The 27,910-nt window shown below is 49.4% G+C and overlaps 1 protein-coding gene across 5 annotated transcripts in view; it reads left to right on the top strand.

Annotated features, from left to right (window-relative positions):
- Positions 1-27,910, top strand: part of TRIO (trio Rho guanine nucleotide exchange factor) — a 363,874-nt gene that overhangs the window by 251,218 nt on the left and 84,746 nt on the right. For all 5 annotated transcript variants that reach the window (XM_070357707.1, XM_070357708.1, XM_070357709.1 and 2 more), the window contains exons 29-34: positions 348-459; positions 2,062-2,252; positions 4,198-4,299; positions 8,865-9,007; positions 9,600-9,699; positions 23,805-24,048. In XM_070357707.1, the coding sequence (XP_070213808.1) occupies positions 348-459; positions 2,062-2,252; positions 4,198-4,299; positions 8,865-9,007; positions 9,600-9,699; positions 23,805-24,048 (892 nt within the window). The remainder of the gene's footprint in view (positions 1-347; positions 460-2,061; positions 2,253-4,197; positions 4,300-8,864; positions 9,008-9,599; positions 9,700-23,804; positions 24,049-27,910) is intronic.

The following is a 27,910-nucleotide window of genomic DNA, read 5'->3' as shown; positions in this document are numbered from 1 at the left end:
CTGACTTCACCTTCGAGTGTAACCTCTAGGTGACTGTGCTTTGCTACCCTGATTAAATTGTTTGTCATTTTTGAGGCTCAGTAGTTAACATGTACACTAAACTCACCTTCAACTATGACTGCATTTGGTTTCCTCTGAAGCCTAAGAAACATCCTGACTTGAGCAGGACAAACCCTTCCATCCACTGGCTAAAGAGGCAATTCAGATTTATCCTGCATTCCCTTATGAGAATCTCTGCCCAGTTGACCACATCTGTTCTTACCACAAACGTCACGGATTTTCACAAACTCTGTGATTTCTGTGAAGACCTCCTTAGTGGAACATCTCACGGTCTTGGTCTCCCACAGGAGCTGCTCACGTGCTGCGAGGAGGGGAAGGGGGAGATCAAGGATGGGCTGGAGGTGATGCTCAGCGTGCCTAAGCGGGCCAACGATGCCATGCACCTCAGCATGCTGGAAGGTAGGCCCCCCGCCCCGCCAACGCTGCTCCGCCCCCATCCCCATGTCCTTGCCCCTCCATGCTCAGTTAGGAGTCACCGGTGGAGGCACGGGGCCTTCTCTTTCCAAAAATTGGTCTCGTTGCTTCCCTCGAGGAGCTCACGACATGCTCCCCCGTCATTACAAGCCTGTCTGCAGCCACTCCGCTCTGCACCCCAGGAGCACCCGGTCTCCGTGGTAGATGGACAGGTGGAAGGATAGGTAGTCCCACCCCCCCAGGATTGCATGGTCCCCCCGGGGCTCATGTCCTCCCCATCTCTCCATCCACTGCATCACTTGCTGGAGCCTTGCAGAAGCAGGTACCACCTCCCTGCCCATGCAGCCGAGCCAGATGTGCAGCGTGGTAAAGAGAGAATCGGATAAATATGCTTAATTAAACATTATCATCATGAGCATAATTTCCCTGACTGCTTCTGTCTAAGAAAGCTCTTTCTTTGTAATAGCTTAACTCTTATTGTCAGGTTACTCGAGAGTTATTTTAAGCAGTACTCCTGCCCCAAAACTTGTGCTGGCCTGTGTCGTCACCGTCGGCTGCATTGAACCGTTTTACTGGTGACGGCAGAGGCACTCCCGATTGTTGCAGAGATACCCCGTCCCCTCAGAATCAGGGGCCAAGCCAGAACACCTTTCTTCCTCTGATGTAAAATCCTGAGCAGGCGGGCAGCCCTCATGGGGTCACTGGGCCTCTGGCTCTCTCTGGCCGATCTCTCTCTCCACTCCTCGGGTGTTGTTCTGGGTGGCCAGGTGTGCAGGGTGTGTCAAGGCCCTGTTCAAAACTCCCATCTGGCAGGCCGCAGGGGAGGGGGCCAGCGCTCGGGGCAGACACTTGCGGCCCCGGGCATAGGTGGGCGTGGCTGTGGCTGCCCCGGCCCACAGGATGCTGGGAGATGCAGGCTGGCTTGAGCGGCCACGGAGACAGAGGGGCTTCTGCTGGTAGAGAGGGCAGGAGATCACTAGCTGCCCCTGCCCCGCATCCACCACGCCATGAAGAGACAGCAGCGGTGAAAGCCGGCCCGCGCCCAGAGCGCCACTGACTCACTTCAACAGTTTTGTGTCTAAAGGAGAGAGAATTCCTCAGGGAACCAGGGATGTCTCCCAGGAGGAAGGCCAGACAAGGGTCTGGAAGAAACGCTGGGACTGCAGAGAGCAGTCCAGGAAGGACATTCTGGGCTGAGGAAGCCAAGGCTCAGGACGAAGAGTGGGGGTCGGGGGTCGGGGTCGGTGAGCCATCCTGGATGGGGCAGCTGGGAGGAAAGCTGCGAGCAGTGTGGGAGGGACACTGAGGGACGGGGTGCTTGAAGCCGGTCTCAGATGGTGAAGAAGGAGGACTTGCAGAATAAGGCTGCGTTTGTTTTGAACGGGGTGCGGAATACATGCAAGGCTGTCTTCTAGGAAGAATTATCCTCTGTCAGTGCTAGGGAGACTGGAGCCCAAGGCCCAGATGGGAAACTCTCATCTGGGATTTAATCGATGGGCCTCTTACAAATGTTTAAGCAGCCGTAACGCAGTCCTGCATCGTTGTTAATTTCCTTTCAATTGACTGTGCCTTTTCTTCACGTCCTAGGGTTCGATGAGAACATTGAGTCTCAGGGAGAGCTGATCCTGCAGGAATCCTTCCAAGTGTGGGACCCCAAAACCTTAATCCGAAAGGGCCGTGAGCGGCACCTCTTCCTGTTTGAGATGTCCTTGGTGTTTAGTAAAGAAGTAAAAGATTCCAGTGGCAGAAGCAAGTACCTTTATAAAAGCAAATTGTTTGTAAGTACAGGCCTTCAGAATTGTAAGTTTAAAGGTGACACAATTGCAGTTTTTTTATGGGTAGAGAAAAATTAGCGTTGGTTGCCTTCGGTTTTAACCTCCCAAACTGTTCTGAACTATCATCTGAAATTGTCCCATTTTCATCTTCAGTCAAATTCTAACATTCCTGAATCCACTAGAGGGCGCTTGTGAGTGTCAACATCCCTAAGTTTAGGAAACTTGGTTTTTTCTAAATTATGTAAGATCTAACTATGGGATAAGAGAACACTTTATAAGTGAAATTAAATTATTTATCTCCTGGGTGTCTTAACTAGCTTTATAGATAAATCAAGCATATCAGATTGTGGTTAAGTAAGTTCTCACATCATTATAATTAATGTTTCATTCACCAGCATTGGAATTTACTTAAGCAGCCTTTAAGCAGCCTTACAGGTGTCTTAATGTTGGCTCTTAATGAGGAAGCTTGACTTTTTTCATTAAAAATAAATTTAAGAAAAATAGATGATCTTAGCGGTTCTTTACAGCAGCAAAATATGATTATTAGAGAAAATTGTATAAGCAAAATCACTTTAAAGATCCACATGCCCTCCATCCCCCGACTTCCACCCAGAGACAGCCTCTCTGCCATGCTTGACAGATACAGCGATGCATTTACCTTTAACTTGTCATGTACTTCCTGGCAAGAGAGATATAACCTGGTTCTTTTTTCCACAGGTTAGCAGCCCCACCCAAGTCTCTATAAACCACGAGTCAATGCTCAGAAAAGTCTCGAGCGGGTGTCAACTTCCAGGTCCCCTGAGCTCTGCCTCCCCTTCACGGGCAATACCTCAGAGGGCTCTCAACACAGAATTTCTGGGCAGGGTCAGGCAGGGGGAGGAAAAATCACTGTTGGAGAACAGAAAGTGCAGGAGAATTCGGTTTCTTCACCAGATGTGGCAGATCACTTATACATGTTGGTAGAAGCTTGGAATTTGGACAGCTTACACATTTTTGTGATATCCTCATGTTAATCAAAGTCCTGGAACAATAGAATACGACCAGGCGTAGAAATCATCTTAATAATCACCTGGAGTTTACACATCCAAGCTAATGGCTTTCATACCATTTTCCTTGGCTTGTGTCCTGCTTGAGATTGTCTTTTGGCCCACAGCCTGCCTGACATCATTTTAGATCATATTGTAACTGCAGAGAAAAAATGCAGCATTCCTGGCTAGCCATTTCACTAGCTGGCTTTAATCAGTCCTTAGAGACCACTCTGGTCTGTTTTAGAAGCTGATACATCTTCACTTCATTTATCTTTTAAAAGTTAAGGTTCTCTCAGAGGCCAGATTATGAATCATTTCCCTTGCTGGAAGGGAGAGAATGCATTGGGATGAACTTGATTATTGAAGGGGGGATGAAGATGTTGACCTGTATCTCCACTCCTGCAAATGCATGTAACTACAGACAGAAAGTTTGTCTCTTTGCCCTTAAAATGATTGGTGAACTACTGTACATTAATGCTGTTGATAAGCACATTGGAAAATAACTGAGCTTTGAAGTACCATTTGTCTTCTGTGAAGTTGCTTGATAATGAAAATTCATGGCGGCAGCTTGGTCACAACTAGGACAGACTCATCTTAGTGTTTACAAGGCTGAAAATAGTCAACTCTTGATTTTCCAGATAATAAGAGTTTTCAGCTATTTTGGTTTTTGTGACTTGGCCTGTTGACCTGCATCAGGATTTCCAGGTAGAAGTACTCAGAGGAAGCGAAAGAGATGAAGCCAATCTTGGGTAGCCTAAGAACAAAATGTCCTCATTTGAACTGAAATGAGACCCAAGGGCTGTGTATCAGCGTAAACAAACTGTCGTTACAATGGAGCTTGACCACGAGTCACCAAAGATGACTTCCTCGCTCTCTGTTCTATATCCCACCTAATCATGTAATTGTCTTTTTTTCTCCAGACCTCAGAGCTGGGTGTCACAGAGCACGTTGAAGGAGACCCTTGCAAATTCGCACTGTGGGTGGGGAGGACACCAACTTCAGATAATAAGATTGTCCTTAAGGTACGTCCACTGAAGCTGGGGAATGCGCTCTGTGACACATTCACCATATCTGTTACACGTGTGCCTTTTCCTGTTGTTGAAACAGGTTGTCGTGTCCTTCTTTTTGTTCCCTTGGTGGCCCCTAAGCTTGGTGATCACCACAGAAAGAACAGTAAGATGAACCCAGTGTGGTATTCTAGTGGTGCAGTATCTTGAGCTAAACTTTTGCTGCCTACAAAAGATCACATGGAGAAAGGTCTTTCTCATCTTCTCCATGCTTCCGGTCTTATAGAGTATTTTTTTTAAGCGAGTATTTATCCAGGGTGATTGTTTAAGAGATATAGCAAGTTGAGGTACAAAAGGAGGGAGCTATGAACCAGTAGCTCCCATTGTACACTTGACCTCTGGTTTCCAGAGGAAAATAGGCATCGCTGCATCTGTGAGGGCCTTTTGACACTTTTAAGGCTGAACGTGCCCAGAATCTCTATGGGGTCCTAGACCCTTTGGCTTTCTAGTTTGGAAGCAGAGAAGGGCGGGGGGCATAATCAGGTACAGGGTTTGGTATGTTATCGTTTGAAGTGTTCGTAAACACTGAGGTTGCTTTTGAATATATCGTCTTTGAGAGAGGAATATATCTTTGAATATTTGATTTGAACTCTGTTTTGATTATATTGACCTCTCCTAGGAATGATGGAGGACTCTAAGGATGTCTTAGGGACTTCCCTCCTCCCATGTTTAAGAAAATACAGATGGAACTGTCTTTTTGAGCTGTCTGGAAAGACCATAAGAAACTTTAGGATGTTTCGGGGCAGATGTAGCTGAAGATTTGTAGAATATTGGGAGATGAGCCAGCAGCTTAATGGGCCTCTGGTGTGTGGACTTGCATGTCAGTGATTTTGTCTTTTACATTCCTTTTCATCTCTCTACGGTATTTCCAGCGACTGTGAGTTATTCAACAATACTGCAATCATAGAGTGTCCGCTGACTATGGAATCCATTGTGTTCCTAAGGTCTTTATTCACATGGAAATGATGGATTGTTTTGCAATGAATATATAATTACCAACCGAGTGTATTTTTCTTGTTAGTCCTGGCATAAAGCTCTATAAAATATAAATTGCACTGATAGCTAGATATTATATAGCTGAGCTTTCTCTAAGGCATAAAATTTCAAAGTATATTCAAGACGTGAAAACTTCCAACTTTGGTTGAGTGTTTCTCCAGATTAGCTGCAGTGACAAACGCCCAAGGGTGCATCTGAGAAATCATGCCAGATATTTTAGTCAGATATATTATTATTTAGCCATATTTACTATGTCCTAAATGAAATACCCATGATGCAGTTGAACAGTCACATTTCCTATAGGCTTTACCAAATGAAAGTTTGTTTTCTAGGGAATTTGGGGTAGTATTTTTCTGACTTCTAGCAAGACACTAAAGGAAATGATGTCGTTAATAATTTCAGAGATTGCTTGGTGGTGGTGGTTATGGCATAGGTGCTGGTGGTGGTCGTGTAGGCAGTGGTAGATATTTTAGCAGTGGTGTGATGTGGTTATTGTATAGATCGTGAGGGTGTAGGCGGTGGTGGAGATGGTGGTGAGGGTGTAGGTGCTGGTGGTGGTCGTGTAGGCAGTGGTAGATATTTTAGCAGTGGTGTGATGTGGTTATTGTATAGATCGTGAGGGTGTAGGCGGTGGTGGAGATGGTGGTGAGGGTGTAGGTGCTGGTGGTGGTCGTGTAGGCAGTGGTAGATATTTTAGCAGTGGTGTGATGTGGTTATTGTATAGATCGTGAGGGTGTAGGCGGTGGTGGAGATGGTGGTGAGGGTGTAGGTGCTGGTGGTGGTCGTGTAGGTGTTGGTGGGTATTTTAGCACTGATGATGGTAGTTATGATACAGATGGTAGTGAGGGTATGGATGTTGGTAGAGGGGGTGGTGGTGATGTGATAGATGGTGGGGAGGATGTAGACAGTGGTAGGGATGGTGGAGGAGGTGGGTATTTTAACAGTGGTGGTAGTTACAGTGTAAGTGGTGGTGAGGGTGTAGATGGTGGTGTGAAGTGCAAGTTGCCCAGTCATGTCTGACTCGTTGTGACCCCATGGACTGTATAGTCCTGGAGGCCAGAATACTGGAGTGGGTAGCTGTTGCCTCCTCCAAGGGATCTTCCCAACCCAGGGATCGAACCCAGGTCTCTAATATTGCAGGTGGACTCTTTACCAGCTGAGCCACCAGGGAAGCTGGAGATGGTGGTGGTGGTGGTGAGAAACTGAAACTGTCAATCACTCAGTCGTGTCTGACTCTTTGCAGCCCCAGGGACTGTAGCCCGCCAGGCTCCTCTGTCCATGAAGTCCTCCAGGCAAGAATGCTGGAGTGGGTGGCCATTCCCTTCCCCGGGGGATCTTCCTGGCCCAGGGCTTGAACCTGGGTCTCCTGCATTGCAGGACTCCCACGTCACTGTCATAGTTGCCAGGGAGGCCCAGTGGCAGCGGTGGCAACAGTAACCGTGGCAACGGCAGTGGTGATGATGGCCTAGTAGCTGTAGAACAAAATGATGACCGTTTTTCACTTTTATGGTCTGAAAAGGAGAAGTTTATTTCTAAATCCTTTCCTAAACAGATTGAGACTACTGAGAGTATGAAACAGGTTTTTCCCTTCTCCTAACCAAGTGGGACCTTTGTTGTTGTTCAGATGCTACGCTGTGTCCAACTCTCTGTGACCCCGGGACCACCGCATGCCAGGCTTCCCTGCCTTCTGCTGTCCCCCAGAGTTTCTCAAACTCATGTCCTTTAGGCAGACAAGTGGCCCGTGGCCACTTGAGTCGATGATGCCATCCAGCTGTCTCATCCTCTGTTGCCCACTTCTCCTCCTGCCTTCAGTCTTTCCCAGCATCAGGGTCTTTTTCCAGTGAGTTGGCTCTTTGCATCAGGAGGCCAAAGTATTGGAGTTTCACTTTCCACATCTGTCCTTCCAGTGAATATTCAGGGTTGATTTCCTGTAGGATTGACTGGTTTACTTAGTCCTCCAGCTGCGTTATCTTTGTTTTACCGTTTCTGAAAAATTGGTACCTTTTTTTCTCTGCTTAATTTCTTCAAGGTTAGGAGAATTGCTCTCCATAAATGTAATACTCGGCTTGCTTTATTTAAATGACTGGGATCCTCTTGTTGCTGAACCGTGGTATGGGTCTCCTCTGCAGTTGAAACCCTGCCAGATGTTCTTGCTCAGTCACTTCCCTTTGTTTAACCTCCCAAACATCTGTATCAGGCGTGTAAATTCCAACAGTTCCGTATCGTTCACAGTTTCCATCCTGAGACACTTACTTCATGCACAGACTCCCCAGCTGCCTAGTCTTTCTGCCTCCCTCCCCAGGAGAGGTGGGTTTTACTGCTCTCCTGGCCTGGGATCTGGGAAGAGAAGCAAGAGGCTCCTTCTGTCCTTCATTTATTTCCCTCAACTGAAAAGACACATCCTCCAGTTAAAATATGTTATTTAGAAAGAGAGTTCTCAGTCTTAATTTCTTTTCCCAGCATGGGGCTTGACAAAAACAAGGTCCACCATGAGAAAATGCTTGGGTTCCCCTCCCTGCCTGATCTCATGCATCGTCCCACTGACGATTGTTGTAATCATTCTCAGGGAATTATGCTTATATCATAGGAGGTGGATGTTTTCCGTAAGGAAATTAAAAACTGTTGCTAAGGCCCAGGTCATGTAAAAAGGGAGGGGGAAATTAAAAAAAAAAAAGCCTACCTCCTTTGAGGCACCGTAAAAGAAAAATCTGGAAACTCTGATGCCATATGTGTGCATTCAGTCAGTGCCTGTTGAGTGTCTGTGCTGCGTCCTTTCCAGAGAACCTTTGTCCAGCGATGCAGTGGAGTTGAGGGAAGCCCACCATATGTCACTGGCTACAGTAGGCTGCCCTGGTTTATCCCAGCAGCCTAACGCATGGTGGATTCAGGCAGAGTTTGAGGGGATGGGTGTGTGTGGATGTCCACCCCCAGGAATGCTGGCCTCTTCACCTGCTGGCAGTGTGACCTTGGGTACATTTCTAACGTGTCCAGGCTGCGGGTCCTCCTTTACGGCAGGAGGATTAGGGAGGCCTCTACTCCACAGGGTGCGAGTGGGGGTGGGGAACGGGTGCAAGTGGAGAATCGGTGCAGCTGCACCTGTTGATCATGAGTCCAAGGGGTGAGGTGGCAAGAGGGATGGGGTTGGGGGCCACTGGTTCAGGTTGCTCCTGGTGCTGCAAGGGCCACGGGCCACTTGTCTGCTTAAAGGACCTCAGGACATTTGGGTTTGGGGGCAGCTCTGTTTTCCTAGAATTTACCCAAGGCTGCTTAAAAAGTCTTGGGGCTGGGGAGTGATCGATTGCTAGACTATTCAGAGATCTGGAATATCATCAATGCTATACAGAATGAAAACGGTCCGGATGACAGAATGTTCAAAATTAGGGTCATTTATTGGGTGGCACATTAAATACAGGAGATGGTTGCTTTTCTGCTGAAAAGTTATGTTTTAAATGAACAACTCACGGAATGTGGGCACCTGAGTGTGGTCAGCGCAGTACCCTGACCAGTTCTCACCCTCTGTCCAGGCCTCCAGTATTGAGAACAAGCAGGACTGGATCAAGCATATCCGGGAGGTGATCCAGGAAAGGACCATCCACCTGAAAGGCGCCCTGAAGGAGCCCATCCACATCCCAAAAACAGCTCCAGCCACGAGACAGAAGGGAAGGAGGTCAGTGTCTGGGTTCGTTTTTCCAAGTTGGTGTTTATTTAAGGGCAGTAACAAGGCAATGTTAACTTACTAGTTTTCAGAAATCATTTTTCTCCAACATTTTGAGGAATGTTCTTTTTAAATACAATTCACACATATCATCATTCTTCCTAATGAAATGGCTTCATGAAGACAACAGCCTCCTTCACCTTAAAGCCAGTGAAAGTCTACATGCACATCCCTAGTTCTCTCTTCCTTTTCCAGCCGTTAATCCGTGTGCATGTGTGAATAGTGCCTGTGACCTTGGACGAGTTGTATAGCATCTACACGCGTTTGCTTCTCGTCTCTCAGATGGCACTGACCATTTCGGCTGTATTTGATCCGGGAGAACTAAGTGCAGTGGTAGGTAGTAGACACACAGCCCAGTCCAGCCCAAAGCCTGTCACTGAAGAGTGATCAGCCGTCATCAATGTTAATATCAGCTGCAGTCATACAGACCGATTCCCACTTCTTTGAACAAATCTGTTCTGTGTCCACTGTCTGATGGACACTCGTCACCAGTCTTGAGGCGCAGACCCAGCAGTGTCAGGAATCTGCATCTTTGTGTCTCCAGGGATGGAGAGGATTTGGACAGCCAAGGAGATGGCAGCAGCCAGCCCGATACGATTTCCATTGCCTCCCGGACGTCTCAGAACACGCTGGACAGTGACAAGGTGAGCGGGAGCTGGCCCTTTCTTTGGGGAGGCGCGTGTAGCCAGTCTCCGGTTTGTTGATAAAGGACAGTTTCTCATCAGCGTTTCAGACAGTTGCCATGGGTTACGAGGGGCGCCAGGAGCAAAGACAGAGTGTCAGGATGAGAGGACTTGAACCCTGAGGATTCAGGAAACAGTCATTCATCCTCTCCAGTGCCGTTGCATGGTTCTCTGTGCGAGTGTCCTAAGGATGTGTGTTTAAGCTTTTTTATTTTATATCAAGCAGAAGACCCTATTGTCTGACATTAAATCTTACACAGAGCCCTGGTGCATAAAAGCGGGGCTGCTCTGACTGAAGCAGGAGCAGTGGCATCTGCAGAGGGTGGGCGAGGCCTTGTGTGACCGTGGACTGACCACCAGGAGGCCCCAGGCTGGGCCTGCACCCATGCTGACCACCAGGAGGGAGGGTCTGATGTGCATCAGAGAAGTCTAGATTCACTTCTACAGCAGTGGCCTACAGAGTCCCATGATCCCGTCTTGATAAAGTCAATAAACCTACAAAACAAACCGATGGGAGAAGCTGGACGCCTGGGCTTATGTGATACACAGGTGACTAGAGGACCCTGCAAAAGCCAGCGGAGGGCGCCGATGTCCACAGAGGCCTCTGTCCCTACCAGGAGGAACACCTGCCTGGTTCCCTTGCTAGAGGACCAGACCAGGTTCTTGAAACAAATTATTTAACAGCAAGTAGGGGTTTTGTTGGGCTTCCCTCATAGTTCAGTTGGGAAAGAGTCCGCCCGCAATGCAGGAGACCCCAGTTTGATTCCTTGGTTGGGAAGATCCACTGGAGAAGGGGATAGGTTACCCACTCTAGTATTCTTGGGCTTCCCTGGTGGCTTAGCTGGTAAAGAATCTGCCTGCAATGTGGGAGACCTGGGTTCGATCCCTGGGTTGGGAAGATCACCTGAAGAAGGGAAAGGCTTCTTCAGTATTCAGGCCTAGAGGATTCCATGGACCATATAGTCCATGGGGTCGCAAAGAGTCGGACACAACTGAGCGACTTCCACTCACTCACTCAGGGGCTTCCTTGATCTTGCCATCGGTTCAGGATTCCTAGGTAGTTTCTCCCTGTCTGACCCTGGACTTCCCCACGCGGGTCCTTAGTCCCAGGATCTAGGGTCTGTCTGCGCTCAGCGACAGCCCACTCCCCGCCCCGACCTCCCATCTCTCGGGAGTGACTGCTGTCAGAGGAGAGAGCCCAGCAGCTGGTCTCAGGGGCCCAGACGTGGCTCTTTTCTCACTCGGCTTTGCAGAAGAATTCACGGTATTGACTGTTGTTTCCAGGACAGAAGTAAGTAGGTTTAAAAATGTTTTCCTCACCACTTTCATTTTTTCAGAATCCTTCTAATTCGAGTAATTAGCTTTCCCAACCTCCTTTTTGACTTCACTAAGTAATAAGTCCCAGAACTTAGACTGCTTTGAGTATCAGGATTGGAAAACAAAAAAAAAAAACAGTGTCTCATTTGATTTTGTTCCCAGCTCAGTGTATTACATTTAGCAAGTATTTCTCGCCAGTGGTAATAACGAGGAATAAGATAAATGAGCTGTTCATGCATTCAGTGCCTAATAGCCTCTCTCTGCAGCCCCACCCGTAGTCTTGCGGTTAAGAAAATAAACTGAACTTGGACATTTTTCTTTAGAGTAATCCCGAGTATTTTCTTAAAAAAAAAAATTTTTTTTTTTGAGGTAATTAGGTTATCTAAATAGTCGCACAAGACTTCCACCTGAAGGGAAAGTCCGAAATAACCGAGGCTCACGCAGAGGGGACCAGCCGCCTTCATCCAGACCCACTCACAGACCCCCTGAGGCTGACTGAGCATCACACCCCCGCTAGGGGCCCACCAGGCCCCAAACTCACAGTCTTACCAGATATTCTCTCATGGATCTGGTCTGTGTTTATCTGAGTTTATAAGTGTACTTAGGGAATTCCCTAGCGGCCCGGTGTCCACGCAGCGCTTTCCCTGCTGAGGGCGTGGGTTCAATCCCTGGACCGGGAACTAAGATTCTATAAAAACAAGGGGCTAGCTATTCATATATACCTGTGTATGTAAAGTCTATTCTAAAAATAAGTTATTTGAGTGAAATTGCCAGAGAAACATAAGTGTAAAAAGTTCTGCCTTTTGGAAAGGATGTTAAGGTGTTTTCCAGAGATCAGTTCTAGAAGAAGGCAACTTTGTTTCTCTCTGGTGGTTTCTGTCTGGATGGGTGGTGGTGAGAGTTGGGAAGTAATCCCTGCACCTGGTAAGGGGGGCTCCTAGTTCTCCAGCCCCCGACTTTGAAGTGCAGCTGCCCAGCACCAGGCCGTGGCTCTGGCCCCCCACAGAACCGGGGGCCCCGTCCTCTGACCTGCAGTTGACTGGAGTCCACAGAAGGTTTACCTCAGAAATAAAGCTCTTTCCTGGAGTTGGGAAGGGTTCACTTGTTCTGCTTGGAACTTGTTCACTTGTTCTAGGAACTCAGAATCGAGCCTGCACAGCTCCTGTAGAAAAAATAAGGCATTATCCTAGGAACTGTTGCTTTTAAGGCAGCAAGTTCTAGTACCTTATGAGAGGGAAGGAATCAACCACTCACAGAAGCATGGGTTTGCAGAAATTAGTCATTTTACACTGGGGATCTACTGGGGTATTAGGATTATTAAAGAGCCGCCTCCTAAGTATTTTATCCCTGAAGGCAATTCACCAGTTTTAGTTTACCGCCTCTCATACCCCATCTCTGAACTTCCTTCCTTGGCTCAGAAGCCCCCACCCGCTCCCAGGGCCACTTCTGTGAGGCGGCCTGTAGTCAGTCCTCCACCCGTGGCCCCAGGGCTGCGGAGGCGGTGGCCTCATTCTCAGCCTAATGTCCTCATGACTCTGAAGCATGGGCAGTGACACGCCAAAGCTGTTGACTGAAGTGGAGGTGGCGTGTATTTAATGCCCCTCATTGAGGCCACAGGTCTTCAGTAGGCTCAGAAGTACGTGAAAGGGCTGACGTGTCCTCCTCAGGCCGTGGAGCTGCAGGGGCTTGTCTCCCTCCACTCTGGGCTCTGCACTGAGGAGAACAAGCCGCGTGGATGCTTCCGAGTGTGGGGTTTGGAGGGCCCGCACCCCTGGAGCCTCATACAGGGCACGGCCCATGTCTGCAACCACACACGCATGTGCCTGCACACGTGTGTTCTCCGCCTTCTTCTTGCAGCCATCTGCCTGTCTGTACTTCTCCGATAGAACATTTCAGGGTCAGTCGATGACTCGGGGGGATACATTTAGGAAACGGCCTCCTTTTCTGCATCAGTTTGTAAAATGCACTGTTGTGCTAAACTGGGCTTAACCAGAAAACCCTCCTCTTATCTCTGAGGCAGTTAACTTTTCGTATGTATCGAGGTTCTTCCCACCCTCCATATTTCAAGTTTAAACAGCCTCTGCTGACAGAGGCAGATAGATCTGGCAAGCGCAATTACTTAACCATATTCTGCCTCTTGGAGCTCATTTACGATGTCTGTTATGAGTTAGTTGTTATCATAGAGTTTGGTTCCCTTTCAGAAACTGGGTGGGGGGATGTTTTTGACTTGGCCTCTTGGAGAATTCTTGAGGAAAAGTTATCTGCCCAGTGCAGTAGTGACTCTCAGACGAGGCGCAGAAGGTTATGAGTCTGTGAAGGAGGGGCTGCTGGAGACCCCCGCTTTCCAGGGGACACTGTTAGCCGATGCAGACCACGGGTCCCCACGAGGACCTTTCTTTCCTTGAAATGTCGGTTTTGAAATAGGCCATCTCTTTGTCTCAGATGTAAGTTCAGCACTGATTCCTGCTCATCTCAATGGTATTGTGCTGATAAAGCGATCTCATGAAATTATGATTTGGGTTCCAAAGGAATCAGACGCTTGCCAGATTCTTACCTCATTTGTCCTGAGCTTGCCTCCCCGAGGTAGGGAGGAAAAGCCTCCGGGGCACCGAGGGGACGAGGGAGGCCTGGTGACCCTCACAGGCCACCCAGCAGTGGAGTGGGGAGCCAGAAACAGAATGTGCATTTAATTACCTGGCGACTCTACACCCTGTTATTTCACACTCAAGCTGAGTACAAGCTAAGTACTTTTAGCATATTAAAGAAGCAGCTTTTAATATTTTTTTCCTTCTGTCCTCTTTATTAGTCTTGTGGATTGCTTCATATAACAAAAATGTATATATATAAGGAAAAAAGAAAAATATGAGGGTCAAATATAAGCTACTATAGAACAAAGCTGGAGAAGGCAATGGCAACCCATGCCAATACTCTTGCTTGGAAAATCCCATGGACGGAGGAGCCTGGTAGGCCGCAGTCCATGGGGTTGCTAGGAGTCGGACACGACTGAGCGACTTCACTTTCACTTTTCACTTTCATGCATTGGAGAACGAAATGGCAACCCACTCCAGTGTTCTTGCCTGGAGAACGCCAGGGATGGAGGAGCCTGGTGGGCTGCCGTCTATGGGGTCACACAGAGTCGGACACGGCTAAAGTGACTTAGCAGCAGCAGCAGCATAGAACAAAGCATCTTGAAGTCGGGATGGAAAAAGTAGCCAAGGCAAGCCAGGGCAGCCTGGGGGAAAGGGGCCCAGGCCAGCAGGGGGCCAGGTGTGAGCTTTCTTCAGGGCTAAGGCCATGCAGGTCTTATTTGTAATGAGCGAGACGTTCACTTGAGGTTGGTACTTGGCATGCTCTGCCCTAAGCTTGGGATGTGAATGTGTAAGTCCACACATTTAGAAAAATAAACGGTTTCAGTTGTTTTTCATGAAGTGTATTTAGTGCTACGTTGGGGATATGAAATTTTATGCAGTTTAAAAAGTCAATAAACCTCTGGGAAGCGACAGTCTCCACTGTAGGAACTTGGACAGGTTTACACAGATTGTAGTTCTGCGGCAGCATATAAAGTAATTAATGCCAGTACGTTTTAAAATGTGGCTGGATTCATGTTTTTAAGAAAGGAAAACTGCGTCAAGCCTACTTAGGAAGTGCCTCCCGCTTGCATTCAGCCTCACTGCTCACATCCCTGGCCTATGTGCCAATCCCCTTAAGCTCATGCTCTCCCCTCTGCCCGAAGCTGCTAGAAGCAAGAGGCAGTCTTGACTCAGATTCTGCCCCATGGGCTGGGTTTGCCAGAACCTCCCAGGGCCTCCTGTAGGTTTGCCCGCGTAGGCATGAAATTGAGTCACTCCATCCGGAAGCCTTTCCATTGACAGCACATAGTTTCAATTCCCAGGCATCAGAGTCCTGACTCTGCCCAAATGGTAACAAGAGTAGGGTAAGCAAAGTCTTTAATGACCAGCAGCAGATGATTGGGCTTCCCTGGTGGCTCAGACGGTAAAGGATGTGCCTGCAGTGCAGGAGACGCAGGTTCAATCCCTGGGTCAGGGAAGATCCCTGGAGAAGAAAATGGCAACCCACTCCAGTATTCGTGCCTGGAGAATTCCATGGACAGAGGAGCCTGGCGGGTTACAGTCCATGGGGTTGTAAAGAGTCGGACACGACTGAGCAGGGTGGGGCTCCCCAGCCAGGCCTCTGAGCTCTGCTTCTCAGCAGCCTCTGCACCTGTTTCCTCATCTGTAAAAGCGGACAATACTGCTCCCCACTCCAGGGCTGTACTAAAACTGTGCATGTAGAACAATGCCTTGCATGTCCTGAGTGCTGCATAGGTTTTAGCTGTGACTGTGTCTTCATTTGAAAAAGCACCTCCTTCTCAGCCACTCATTATTTGCTCTTGCAATTGCTATACAGTGGCCTCTTACTGAGCACTTTTTTGTTGTTTTATTTTTAAAAAATGTTTAATTAGAGCATAATTACTGTATTGTGATGATTTTTGCTGTACATCAACGTGAATCGGCATCAGGTGTACATGTGTCCCCTCCCTCTGGAACCGCCCCCCCACCTCCCTCCCATCCCACCCCTCTAGGCTCTGGGTTCCCTTCATCATACATTGAACCTCTACTGGGGATCTGTTTTACATACGGCATGTATATGTTTCAGTGCTATTTGCTCATATCATCCCACCCTCTCCTTCCCTTACTGTGTCCAAAATGTCTGTGTCTCCTTTGCTGCCCTGCAAGTCGGATCATCAGTGCTATCTTTCTATACTCCACACGTGCATGCCAAGTCTCTTTAGTCGTGTCTGACTCTTTGAGACCTTATGGACTGTAGCCCACCAGGCTCCTCTGTTCATGAGATTCTCCAGGCACGAATACTGAAGTGGGTTGCATTTCTTCCTCCAGGGGATCTTCCCTGACCCAGGGATCAAACTTGCACCTCCTGCAACTCCTGCACCGAAGGCTGATTCTTTACCTCTGAGCCACTGGGGAAGCCCTCTAGACTCCATGCTGCTGCTGCTAAGTCGCTTCAATCATGTCCGACTCTGTGCGACCCCATAGATGGCAGCCCACTAGGCTCCTCTGTCCCTGGGATTCTCCAGGCAAGAATACTGGAGTGGGTTGCCATTTCCTTCTCCAGTGCATGAAAGTGAAGTCGCTCAGTCGTGCCCCACTCTTAGCGACCCCATGGACTGCAGCCTACCAGGCTTCTCCGTCCATGGGATTTTCCAGGCAAGAGTACTGGAGTGGGTTGCCATGCCTTCTCCGTCTAGACTCCACATGTATGTGTTAATATATGATATTTGTCTTTCTCTTCCTGACTGACTTCACTCTGTATGACAGGCTCTAGGTTCATCCACCTCATTAGAACTGACTCAAATGCGTTCCTTTTTATAGCTGAGTAATATCCCATTGTGTATTTGTACCACAACTTCCTTGTCTATTAGCTGAGCACTCTTGATTGCAGTGGATTTAGAAGCTGTGTTCATTGGAAGCTCGAAGCTGTGCGAAAGGTAAACTGCTAAGATTTAGCACCTGGACTTTCGCATCTTGGTGTCTCAGCAGTAAACACTGACCACATACCGAATGGGCAGCCTCTGAAGAAGGGGAGAGTCTCGCTTGAGACGTTTTCCCAACCACTTCTTCAGTCCTACCACATCAGCTGCACACGTGTAGGGTGATGACTCCGTGCTCTTCATGAGGTTCATCCGTGCATCCCCAGATATGAGGCCATCACCCCTTGTGCAGCCCAGGCCAGGTGCTGCCCTGCAGGAACAAGCAGGGGACACCCTCCCCGCCAGCAGCCTGGCGAAGGTGGCACCTGGCATTGGTTCCCTCTATCTTTCCAAGTGATGGTGGCTTTTTATAATTTTTAACAAGTTTCTTAAGTGCACCCATAAAGCCACAAAATGAATGCAGTCTTTGCTGACTTGAGTTACTCAATCAGAAAAACAAAGTTCCCCCCACGCTAGGGTAGAGTGCCTCAGTTCTAAGAAAAGGCAGATTTATTTCAAAAGTACAACTTCAGGCATAACGGCAACAGAAGTATTTCAAAAACCAGTGGCGGATCAAGAAGTGCTTTTCAACATAAAGGTTACGGTGCCCATCAAAGTCACTGTTGACGACGGTGGCCCATCTTTGATTCCAACTTGAGGCGAAAGGTTTATTCCACCTTTTCTTTTGTGGGAGGGACCAGTCAGCTGGTTACCTGCCTGCCATGCCTTAGGTTTTCAGGGAATAAAGAAAGAGGCCTTTCAAATGAGTGTTTGTGGATAAGTGCTGCTCACTCAGCAAACACAGCGAGCAGGCGCCTCTGGGCTCCCTGCCCTCCCGTGGTCTTGCTTTCCAGGCCTGTGACTGAAAATAGCACGCGTGGGTCCAGCTGTCTGCTTCCTGACTTTCCTTCCTCTTCCCGCTTTTCAGTCAACGAAGCTGTTTAGTCCTGCCCCGCAGCTCAGCTCTCAGCACCTGCCCAGCACGGTCCTGTGCCTCTGGTTCTGACATGTTCAGAGTGAGGGCAAGTGTGGCATGGACCCAGCTTCTGCAGAGCTCAGAGCCCAGAAGCCTGGAACCCGGGAGCTGTCTTCTCTCTGCTTTGCCTGGCTTTTTCACACTTAAAGTTTGCCTTTTCAAATACATCTTTCCAATTGAACTTCTTGGCATGCTTTTGTTTTAACCTTTTTATTCATTTATTTTTGGCTGTGCTGGGTTTTCCTTGCTTTTGCACAGGCTTTCTCTAGTTGTGGCAAGCAGGGGCCATCCTTCGTTGCCAAGTGCCCAGGTTTCTCATTTCAGTGGCTTCTCTTGTTGCAGAGAACAGGCTCTCGGGTGCTCGGGTTTCAGTCGTTGACTCCAGAGCCCAGGTTCAGTGGTTGTGGCACATGGGCTTAGTTGCCCCAAGGCATGTGGGGTCTTCCTGGCCTGGGGATGGAAGCCATGTCTCCTGCGTTGGCAGGCGGACTCTTAGCCACTGCACCATCAGGGAAGTTTGAGCTTCTTGACACCGTAACTGTCCGTTGCATCTCACGTGTGTCACAGTCAAGGAAGACTTCCAAGAGTTATTTTAAAGTCAAAACCGCTTGTGATCACATTAGTAATGGGGAAAGGGTTAACCTCCCTGAAAAAAAAAAAAACTATACCCAGAGTTTCTTTCCTAAATAAAATGCTGGATTTGGTAAGCTGCTACTTTGGGAAAAGCTTTTTCTCATAGATTTCTTTATGTTTTCTTTTTGCTTCCCCCTCTCCCCACTTCTTTCTCTTGGCAGGGGGAGGGTGGTGAGAAACACAGCATTTTTGCCATCTTGCATTTTTCAGTTCTCGCCGATTTCTTTTTTTCACCCGGATGTGCGAGAGGCTTACAGTGGTCATTTGGAAACCCAGCAGCAGGTTTTGTGACGGCTTGTCCTGTGAACTTGGCCTTGGGGTTGGGGTGAGCAAGGGGGCCTGGGGGCCACGTGGTTAGGATGGCCTCTGATCAGTCCAAGCCTCAGGCCTCCACCATGTGGCCCAGGGAGCAAGCTGCTGGGTGGATGAGAGGCTGGGTAAGGCGTGTCCTGCGGGGGTTGTTCTGGCTGCCGGTGTGGCCTGTCTCTTGTAACCGTGACGGAGCCATCCTTTCCAATCCCCTTCAGCCGAGGGACCACTTTCTGCTCTGTGTGAGTCTCCTGCAGAACCGCAAGCCCCTCAGTGTGGTTTCTAAGCACCCGCGTTGTACTGGGCTGAAGGATGTGACTTTGCGGGTTGTACTCTCTGCCCTGGAGGGGAGGTGGCTTTTATTAGCCTGCGTCCCTCCTCCTTCTGAAGCGCTCTCAGAAATTTGGTGTGACACCCACCTGCAGCCAATTTGAGGTTCTGGAAGCAGGTTCACTTGCAGCGAGGGCTACACCACCCTCGAGTGAGTCAAGAGCCCCTCTTCCTCTGGCGGAGCCTGGCCCACAACTCACCTGGGAGCTGGTCATTCGAGCCAGGCGCTGGCTGTTGTCCTCCCAAGCTGTGTTCTTGGAATACAAACAGGCCTCATTGCAGAGCTCTAGGGAGGGGCTGCTGGAGACCAATGGGCGGGCGAGAAGCCCCCAGCCACGGCTCCACTTCACTTAGTCCTTGCCTGGGTTCAGGCGAAGGAAAATCGTAAAACATGGTTTCTCCAGAAAACGTAAAAAGTCAGTTCTGTTCTGTGTGGCGGTTGTGGAAGGTCTGCGTGCCTGCAGCACAGGGTAAAGAATCCGCCTGCAGTGCAGGAGTCCTGGGTTCGGTCCCTGGGACGCTGCAAGTGTTTCTTCCTTTTAGGTGAAACAGCAGCCACTTACTCATTTTCGGTCATTGAGAGAATTCAGGCAAAGGGATTCTGGTTTGATTCTGCCAAGTGTGCATGCATCTGGGTCCTTGGAGTTCCCCTGGCCGCCCTTTCAGAGGGACACAGGTGGTCTTGGAGGAGGCACTTCATTATAAAGTATCCGCAGGCCCTTGCTCCAATTAAGACCATTTTACCACCATGCTTTTTAATCATCACATGTAATTTTTTTAAGGTGAAAAACAGAAATAGTGGGGAAAAATATCTTTTAATGAGAATGTCACAAGAGTTACCATATGCCAAGGGGATTGAGATTTTCATAAATTACAATCCTAAACTGCGTGTGGTAAGGAGCCCATGATACAAGTCCGTAAAATATATAGATATGAAAAAGATAAGGTGAAAACTTTCACAAAATGTGGTTGAAAAGGAAAAGTGAATTTCTAAACTGGATAAATGGAATGGTGACTCCTTCAACATAGTGATGAAATTATGTCACTAGGGGTAGAAATATCACTGGTAAGGAAAGACCTGTTAATGATGTAATATATATATATAATTATGTATAATATATAGCCTAAACTTTTTCTTACTAGGAGTTTAATTCTACTTGAAAGGCTGTAATGACTTGCATTGATACTTCAAAATAGTTATTTTAAGTCTTTCATACAAAAAAAAGTTTTTGTTTTGTTTGTTTGTTTTTTTAAATTAACAAGCCTGGTTTTAAAGACGAGCTTTGGAATAAGTTTAAAACATTCAAACGTGAACACTGAGACAGAAATTCATGGGTTGTCTCTTCTCTGGACTAGAAAATGTCCATTTAATCCTCTTATAAATTCATGCAGGCGATTCTTATGGGAAAACTCAGCTTATTCTTAGGGGCAGTGCCGAGAAGATATGATTTTCTTTTTTTGACGATAATTCTAGCACTGTTTGAAAATATTCTTCTGATACAAGATTTTGTTACTAAGTTCCCTAAAGCCTTTGAAAAAGAATTTTGACTCAGTATGCAGTTCTTTGTCAGAACAGGCTTGATTTTTATTTCTCAGGCCCTGTCAAGGGCACAGATGTTTCCAATAGCTTTGATTACTGCGCGAGGGGCTGGAACTCGGAGCCAGAAAGAGCGTCCAGCTCCATCCCTCTGGGCCGCCCCCGTCCTCTCTTCTCACCCTGCCCCCACTACAGAACCTCCAGCAGCCTGAGAAATCCCCTGCAATGGAGAAGGAGGCCGGCACAGGCTGGTGATGAGGGGGCAGTGTCTGAAGTTGAGCTTCCCAGGGCGGAGCCATGGTGGTGACCACGCGTGTAGCAGGCCCGGGGAGAGCTCAGCCAAGGGAAAGGGCCATAGGAAGTGCAGGCCTGGGGGGTGCTTGGTGAGCTGGGCTCCGCACCACCGCTTGTCCATGGGTCACGTTTCCCTGGGATGGGAAACATTCCTCCTTTTCGTTACAGGGATTAACCGCTTCTATAACGTGGGTTTTTTTTTTTTTTTTTACGAGGGAAATTCTTCTGCAGACTGAGCCTCTGCCCTTAACTTTGTAACATCAGCCCCTTCAATTGTTCGCAGAGAAGCAGGAGAAATTCAACATGGTTTTTCCAGAGAGGTTTTTAAATTTTAGGTGGGGAGGGTTGTCAGTCACTGGTGGAAATAGTCCTTTGCGGCCTAGCAAAGAGAGTTCCTTTCATCGACGTTTAAGCTTTATTTTGGATGAGTTTTGTTTTGTTTTGCTTTCTGAGGTTGTCTAGTGGACATGTGTTTCTTATTCTATCTCAACTTGCTCTGGAAAGAAAGGCTTGGTTAGAGCAGGAGGGCAGCGGGGAGCACGGAGCACAGCAGACGCAGCGGGTGGTCGCGGTCTCTGCAGGGCCGTGAGCCCGGGCGAGGGGCACGGCTCCCAGCTCTCTGCCGGGGGCCAAAAGGGACGTGTCTTTGTGCCCGCCGCAGCCCCCCGCCCGCCCGTCTTGTTCTTGTGTGCCGATGCCTAGAGGGTGACAGAAAACCGGGCACACGTCGCACACACAGCAGACTCCCTTCCCGAAGCCACGGAGGAAAAGCCCGTGTTTTGTTTTGCTTTGCAAACAGTGGCTTCCTTTATAGAGCAAACCTGTTTTACCGTTTTCACTCCAGCAAGTGTGTGAGCACTCACTGGATGCAGAGCCCGGCCCGAGGGTGCTCCAGGAGGAGCCTGGCCCTCGGCCCCGGGGTCTCAGCGGTGCCTCGGACAGGCCCAGGCGTGCCCTCACACACGGGGAGAGCAGCACAGACCTGCCTCCTGGTGCCGAGGGCAGACACACACACACACACGGCTGGGACGTTCACAGGAGAGCGACACAGACCTGTTTCCTTGTGCCGAGGGTAGTCACACACATACAACCCGAGACATGGCTCATGTCAGGATTGAGGCATAATCTGTTTAAGGAGAAAGTTGCTAAGGATGGTAGACACATCTGAGGAGCGACTTTTCAGAGGGACTCAACAGGGACTTAGATGAGACAGACTGGGCAGGGAGGGCTCAAAGTAGAAGGGACTGTGGGCACAGGGCAGCGAGACCTGCCTCCGACGGGGGACGTGGCTGCTCGGGCTGTTAGGCACGCGAGGAGCCACGGAGTGTGCCTGGCGAGTGGGCTGGGACCCTGTGACAGGAGCTTTGAGTCTTCTGCTCAGGAATGTGTACCTATAACTCTTGAATAGGAGGACGGCGTATCTGAGCATATGGCGGCAGTGTTCAGGTACTTTGCAAGGAAAGCCTGGATCAGGCGGGCCCCTCAGGAGACCACTGCAGAAATCCAAGTGAAGTGAACCACATGGGCGTGCAGAGGGAGGGAGCAGTCAGACAGACACCCCAGAGTCTGACAGTGTTTGGAGGGTGAAGGCACGCAACTGACGGCGGTACCCAAAAGGCAGCCTGGGATGAGTCATGTCTCAGACTCACTGCTTTGGAGGGACGGGAATGCAGCATGGAGGGTGTGGTGTGGACCCCACGCAGGGATGGGGGACACACCGGGGAGCCTGAGCCTGGGGCAGCCGGACTGGAGGGCCAGAGGGGACCGCCCAAACATAGGGCGCTGGTGGTGAGCATGCAGGTGAGCTGTCCCCAGAGAGTGTGCAGTCTGGGGCCGGTGGACAGCACACGGTCACTAGAGGCCCTGCGCCTTGTTTCCTGAGCATGGTCATGGAGTTGGTGCTCTTCATGGAGTTTGTGGGTGGGCTTCAGGGGGCCTAAGACTTAAGAGGAGTTTGGTCAGAAAACAGGAGCGAGCAGAGAGGAGAGAAGGGCAAGGCCTTTCAGGCCACAAGCCATGCGGCGTGTGGAAGGGCGTGTTGGCGTGTGGGGTGGGGCGGGGGCAGAGGGTCGGGAAGATGCCATAGGGGCTGGGGAGGGCTCTGAGGGTTTTGGAGAGAGAGGTGTCTCGGGGTCCCAGGCTCGCTGCTCTGCAGGTACCTCCCAGTCCAGGCGGCACAGGCACACAGGAGCCTGCCGTCTCCAGGCCACTCCACGCTCACCAGGCTGGGGTGAACTCCGTCTTGTTTATCACCGTATCTCATAACAGCCCCCCCAAAAAAGCCTGCGAGCAGAGTTTGTACTTGTGTGTGCTGTGCCGTGTGCTCAGTCACTTCAGTCATGTCCGACTCTTTGCGACCCCAGGGACTGTAGCCCGCCAGGCTCCTCTGTCCATGGGGATTCTCCAGGCAAGAATACTGGAGTGAGTTGCCATGCCCTCCTCCAGGGGATCTTCCTGACCCAGGGATCTAACCTGTGTCTCTTACATCTCCTGTGTTGGCAGGTGGGTTCTTTACTACTAGAGCCACCTGGGAACCCCTTTACCTTAAGTTTAAAAATGAGGAGGTTGACCTGTAAACAAACAGGTTTAAACTGTGTGGGTCCACTTATAATAGGTGCATTTTTTTTTCCAATAAATACGTATATGTGCTATAAATGTATTTTCTCTTCCTCATGACTTTTTTAATAATGGTTTCTTTTTTACCGGCTTACTTTATTGTCAGAATACAGTACATAATGCACACGACATGCAAAATACATGTTAGTTGGCTGTTATCGGTAAGGCTTCTGGTCAACAGTCGGCCTCTAGTTTGGGGGCAGTCAAAAGTTATGCACAGATTTTTTTTGACTATGCGGGGGGTCAGTACCCCTAACCCCCATGTTGTTCAAGAATCACCTGTCCGTAGGAGGGGGATATGTCTCAGGCAAATATTTGGACACTCATATAAAAAATCTTTAGGTTCTGAGAGTAACACACTGGAAAATACATTAGAATATGAAAAAGTAAAGACTATTCCCTTGGTTTGGAAAGAAGGTAAATTCAGGGACTGGAAACTTAAGGGCCCCCACTCAGCCAGCGTCCTGCACAGCTGGACTCCCTCCACCTGGGAGTGGGCACCAGCCTCACCTGCTGCAGGCCCGTGGTGGGGACACGCTGGCTGACCTGTGCCCTCTCCTCTCCAGCTGTCCGGCGGCTGCGAGCTGACCGTGGTGATCCACGACTTCACGGCCTGCAACAGCACCGAGCTCACCATCCGCCGCGGCCAGACCGTGGAAGTCTTGGAGCGGCCCCACGACAAACCTGACTGGTGCCTGGTGCGCACCACTGACCGGTCGCCTGCGGCCGAGGGCCTGGTCCCCTGCGGCTCCCTGTGCATCGCCCACTCCAGGAGCAGCATGGAGATGGAGGGCATCTTCAACCACAAAGGTAGGTGTTCGTGGGCAACCGGGACATCCTCCCAGAAATGACAGCGGGGCTTGCGTCCACACTTCCTGCAGCCCCGTAAGAGGTGCAATCCCTGCTGGTCACTGGCGCCCCGGCCCTTCAACACTGCATCCCTGGGCCTTTTTAATCCATCGGGGGCTGCGGATGTCATCTGTCACTCAGAAATAACGGTGCATCGGTCGCCTCAGTTCCCCAGACCGTGTTGTAAGATCTCAGGTTAGAGAGCGGGGAAGGGAGCCGTTCTCTTGGAAGCCAGTGTCATTCATAAACAGAGCAGACAGAAAGGCAGTTTCCTCCAGGTGATGCTGAAAAGAGGTGGGAGAGGTGGGACCACGTTCAGCGTCTCCCTAATCAGGTTTTCACGTTGTGGATTATTTTGTTTGTGTTAAATACTAGATGGTTGAGTGTGCAGGCCCTGGAAGCATAACTGTGCCATCTTTATAGCCTGGTTAAGTGTCTCGGGGCATCTGAGACCCCCCCCAACAAGTTCCCTGCCAGGAGAGGGAACACAGCTGGACCCCCAGAGGGAGGCGAGCTGAGTTAGGCAGGCCTCAGTGTCAGGGGTCTGAAGCTCTGACAAGAGAGATGTCTTTTGAAAGAAGTGTTTTTCCACTGAAATAGCAGGATATTTGAACAAAACAGCGTTTGACATTGCTTGTGGACTTGTTTAGACACAGGCAGCTGTCACAAGGCCACTTTTCCACATGTGGCAGGACAGGTCAGTAATGGCCTCCTAGCAAGTCTGTTTATCTAAACATCCAGTGTGGTCACTGCTGGACTGATGAGACTTGAAATGGGGCCTGAGTGAATTGAGCTGGTCTGCAGGTGCAGAATATACACTGGACTACAAGACTTAAAATGAAAACAGAATGTCCAATTATTTTATAGTCATTGCATCTGATATGGCAATATATTTTAAAGGATGAATTGAAGAAAATATACTATTAAATTAACTCCACCTGTTTCTTTTTACTACTAAATGGTGACTGCTAGAGCATCTTCACTTTGTATGCAGCATGCACTGTGTCTGCTCGATAGTGTTGCTTAACCTCTCATCTTAGTGAGGAGCTGACAGGAGGTTTTTAAGAGCTTTTCAGAAACACTGGCCCTCAGTTTCTAGAAAAATTCTGGAAACTGAATTTGGGTAGTTTCTGTGCTGTGAACCACTTTATATCAGTCTTCGTTTTCTGCAGTACAGATTTGGAGTTCTGCAGTTTGCTCACCCTTCCTGAGAAAGCATCACAGTACTCTGCATATTCCAGTTCTTTCCTGTTAGCATCAGAACGTCCCAGCTGCTCCCTCCGTTTGTCAGCTGTGCCCACTCTACCCTCACCCTGACACGTCCTGGAGACAGTCCTCCGGCTCCTGAGGGTTAGTCATGGCGGTGACTAAGTGGTGCTGTACAGGAAACTGCTCCTGACCAGCTCACCTCGGGAATGAGTCCCAATCGTGCTCACATCCCTCGGGGCCTAAATGTGCCTTTATCATCACCTCAGTACCCAGCTGGAAGAATCAGGCTGTGATGTCTCCAGGGATCTGAAGAGAAAGGCAGAGAATTCTCAGATTTGCCCCAAAGCCGAGGCGTCTGCTTTCATTTCTGGCCAAGCTGCCTGTGAGGCACTGTTGGGCCCGCCCTGCAGTGATGCCAGGTTCGGGCGGCATTGGGCCTGCCCTGCTGTGTACCGGATTCGGGCAGTATTGGGCCTGCCCAGCTGTGTTACCGGGTTTGGGCAATATTGGCTCTGCCCTGCTGTGTTACAGGGTTTGGGCAGCACTGGGCCTGCCCCACGGTGTTGCCAGGTTTGGGCAATATTGAGCCTGCCCTGCTGTGTTACCGGGTTTGGGCAATATTGGCTCTGCCCTGCTGTGTTACCGGGTTCGGGCGACATTGGGCCTGCCCCGCTGTGTTACCAGGTTCGGACGACATTGGGCCTGCCCTGCTGTGTTACCGGGTTCGGGCGTCAGTGGACCTGCCCCACTGTGTTACTGGGTTCGGGCATCATTGGGCCTGCTCCTCTGTGTTACCAGGTTCGGGCAATTGGACCTGCCCTGCTGTGTTACCGGGTTCGGGCAATATTGAGCCTGCCCCTCTGTGTTACCGGGTTCGGGTGTCACTGGACCTGCCCTGCTGTGTTACCAGGTTCGGGCAATTGGACCTGCCCTGCTGTGTTACCGGGTTCGGACAATATTGGGCCTGCCCCTCTGTGTTACCGGGTTCGGGCAGCATTGGACCTGGCCTGCTGTGGTCCCTGAGCTCTGAGTTCAGGCAGTGGCCTGTGCTGGGCCCATTAGTGTTTCTGGGGTTGCATGATGTATTTAAAGTCCTTGAGTCTGAGTTGAAAATAAAGTCCAGCTCTTTTTCCAATTGTATCTATTATGTGCAGAGGAACCCTGGTGAAATGAAGCTACAAATAACATTGGCTCTGGAAGACTTATTTTCTCATGTACCTTTCCCGTGGCGTGTTCTTTACTTCCCAGTGTTCACAATTGCAGGCTAGCCGGGCAAAAAGAACCGTGTATTTATCACACTTGACTTTGTCCTGAAAACCTCCTGTGGAGGTTGGGTTTGTGCTGGTTTTCTGGTTTAACTCCATTCTGTCCCCTGAGCCTTTTCTCTGATACTCTGTCTTCCCATCCCCTGAGACATGACTTCTGCTTTACTAAGAACGTGTTTCTTTGTTGAATAAAACTGGTTGTGAACTAACTGTCGTTTAGCAGATCAGAGCTCAGAACCTGATCCATTTCTTCCTTATGTCTGGATTTTTTATTTTTCCTGCCGTGTAGGGAAACTTGAGGTTGTCTGTTCCCTTACAGTGTTAAGACTTGGGAGGCTGATGGGGAGGGAAGAACCTGCTTTAGGCTCTTTGATAGACCTCTGCCAGAGCCTCCTGTCCACATTTTTAGGTCCAGGAAAGCAGGCAATGACCAGGGTCTTCCATCTAGGAGAAGAGTCTTCGGCAAGTAGTTGGGGCAACAAGAGCCAAGGATTCAAAAGAGCCGCAGAGACTGTGGGGCAAGAGGCCGCTGCCCCCTTGGGAGGCCCCACAGCCGCCCTCCTCAATCTGTGTGTTCTGGGCTGGGGGCGCTTATTACTCACAGGTGTCAGCATCTCCTTCTGAGCCCTTCTCATTCTGAAAGCCGGCTGGGCTTGAGGGACCTCCATCCCCACCCCACCCCACCCCTCCGTCAGGGTGGAGTTGAGTATGGCCCCTCCTGTGGCACAGCTGGATGTCCAGCGCTCTCCAGGTCTCCTCTTGGTGAGATCACACAGACGGGCTGTGGTCTTTCCTGTAGTCATGTACAGATGCGAGAGTTGGACCATAGAGAAGGCTGAGCACCAAAAAATTGATGCTTTCTAATTGCGGTGCTGGAGAAGACTCTTGAGAGTCCCTTGGACAGCAAGGAGATCGAACCAGTCAATCCTAAAGGAAATCAACCTTGAATACTCATTGGAAGGACTGACGCTGAAGCTCTAATATTTTGGCCACCTGATGTGAAAAGCCGACTCATTGGAAAAGACCCTGATGCTGGGAAAGATGGAGGGCAGGAAGAAGTGGGGTGACAGGAAGGTGAGATGGTTGGATGGCATCACTGACTTGATGGACATGAGTTTGAGCACGCTCCAAGACATAATGAAGGACAGGAAAACCTGGCATGCTGCAGCCCGTGAAGTTGCAGAGTAGGACATGACTGAGCGACTGAACAGCAACAGTTTGTCTCTCGTCATTCACTGTTGATCTCTAAAGATAGTTTCTTCAATGTCTGTGATTTTTGCTGCTCTGACCTTCCAGGTGGAAGGAACAAGGACATTTTGCTAATCTTTAGTTCCAAAATTTCAGAGCCT

This window comes from Bos mutus, chromosome 20, assembly GCF_027580195.1.
Source record: "Bos mutus isolate GX-2022 chromosome 20, NWIPB_WYAK_1.1, whole genome shotgun sequence".
Taxonomy (NCBI): domain Eukaryota; kingdom Metazoa; phylum Chordata; class Mammalia; order Artiodactyla; family Bovidae; genus Bos; species Bos mutus.
This window is presented reverse-complemented; position numbering and strand designations above follow the sequence as displayed.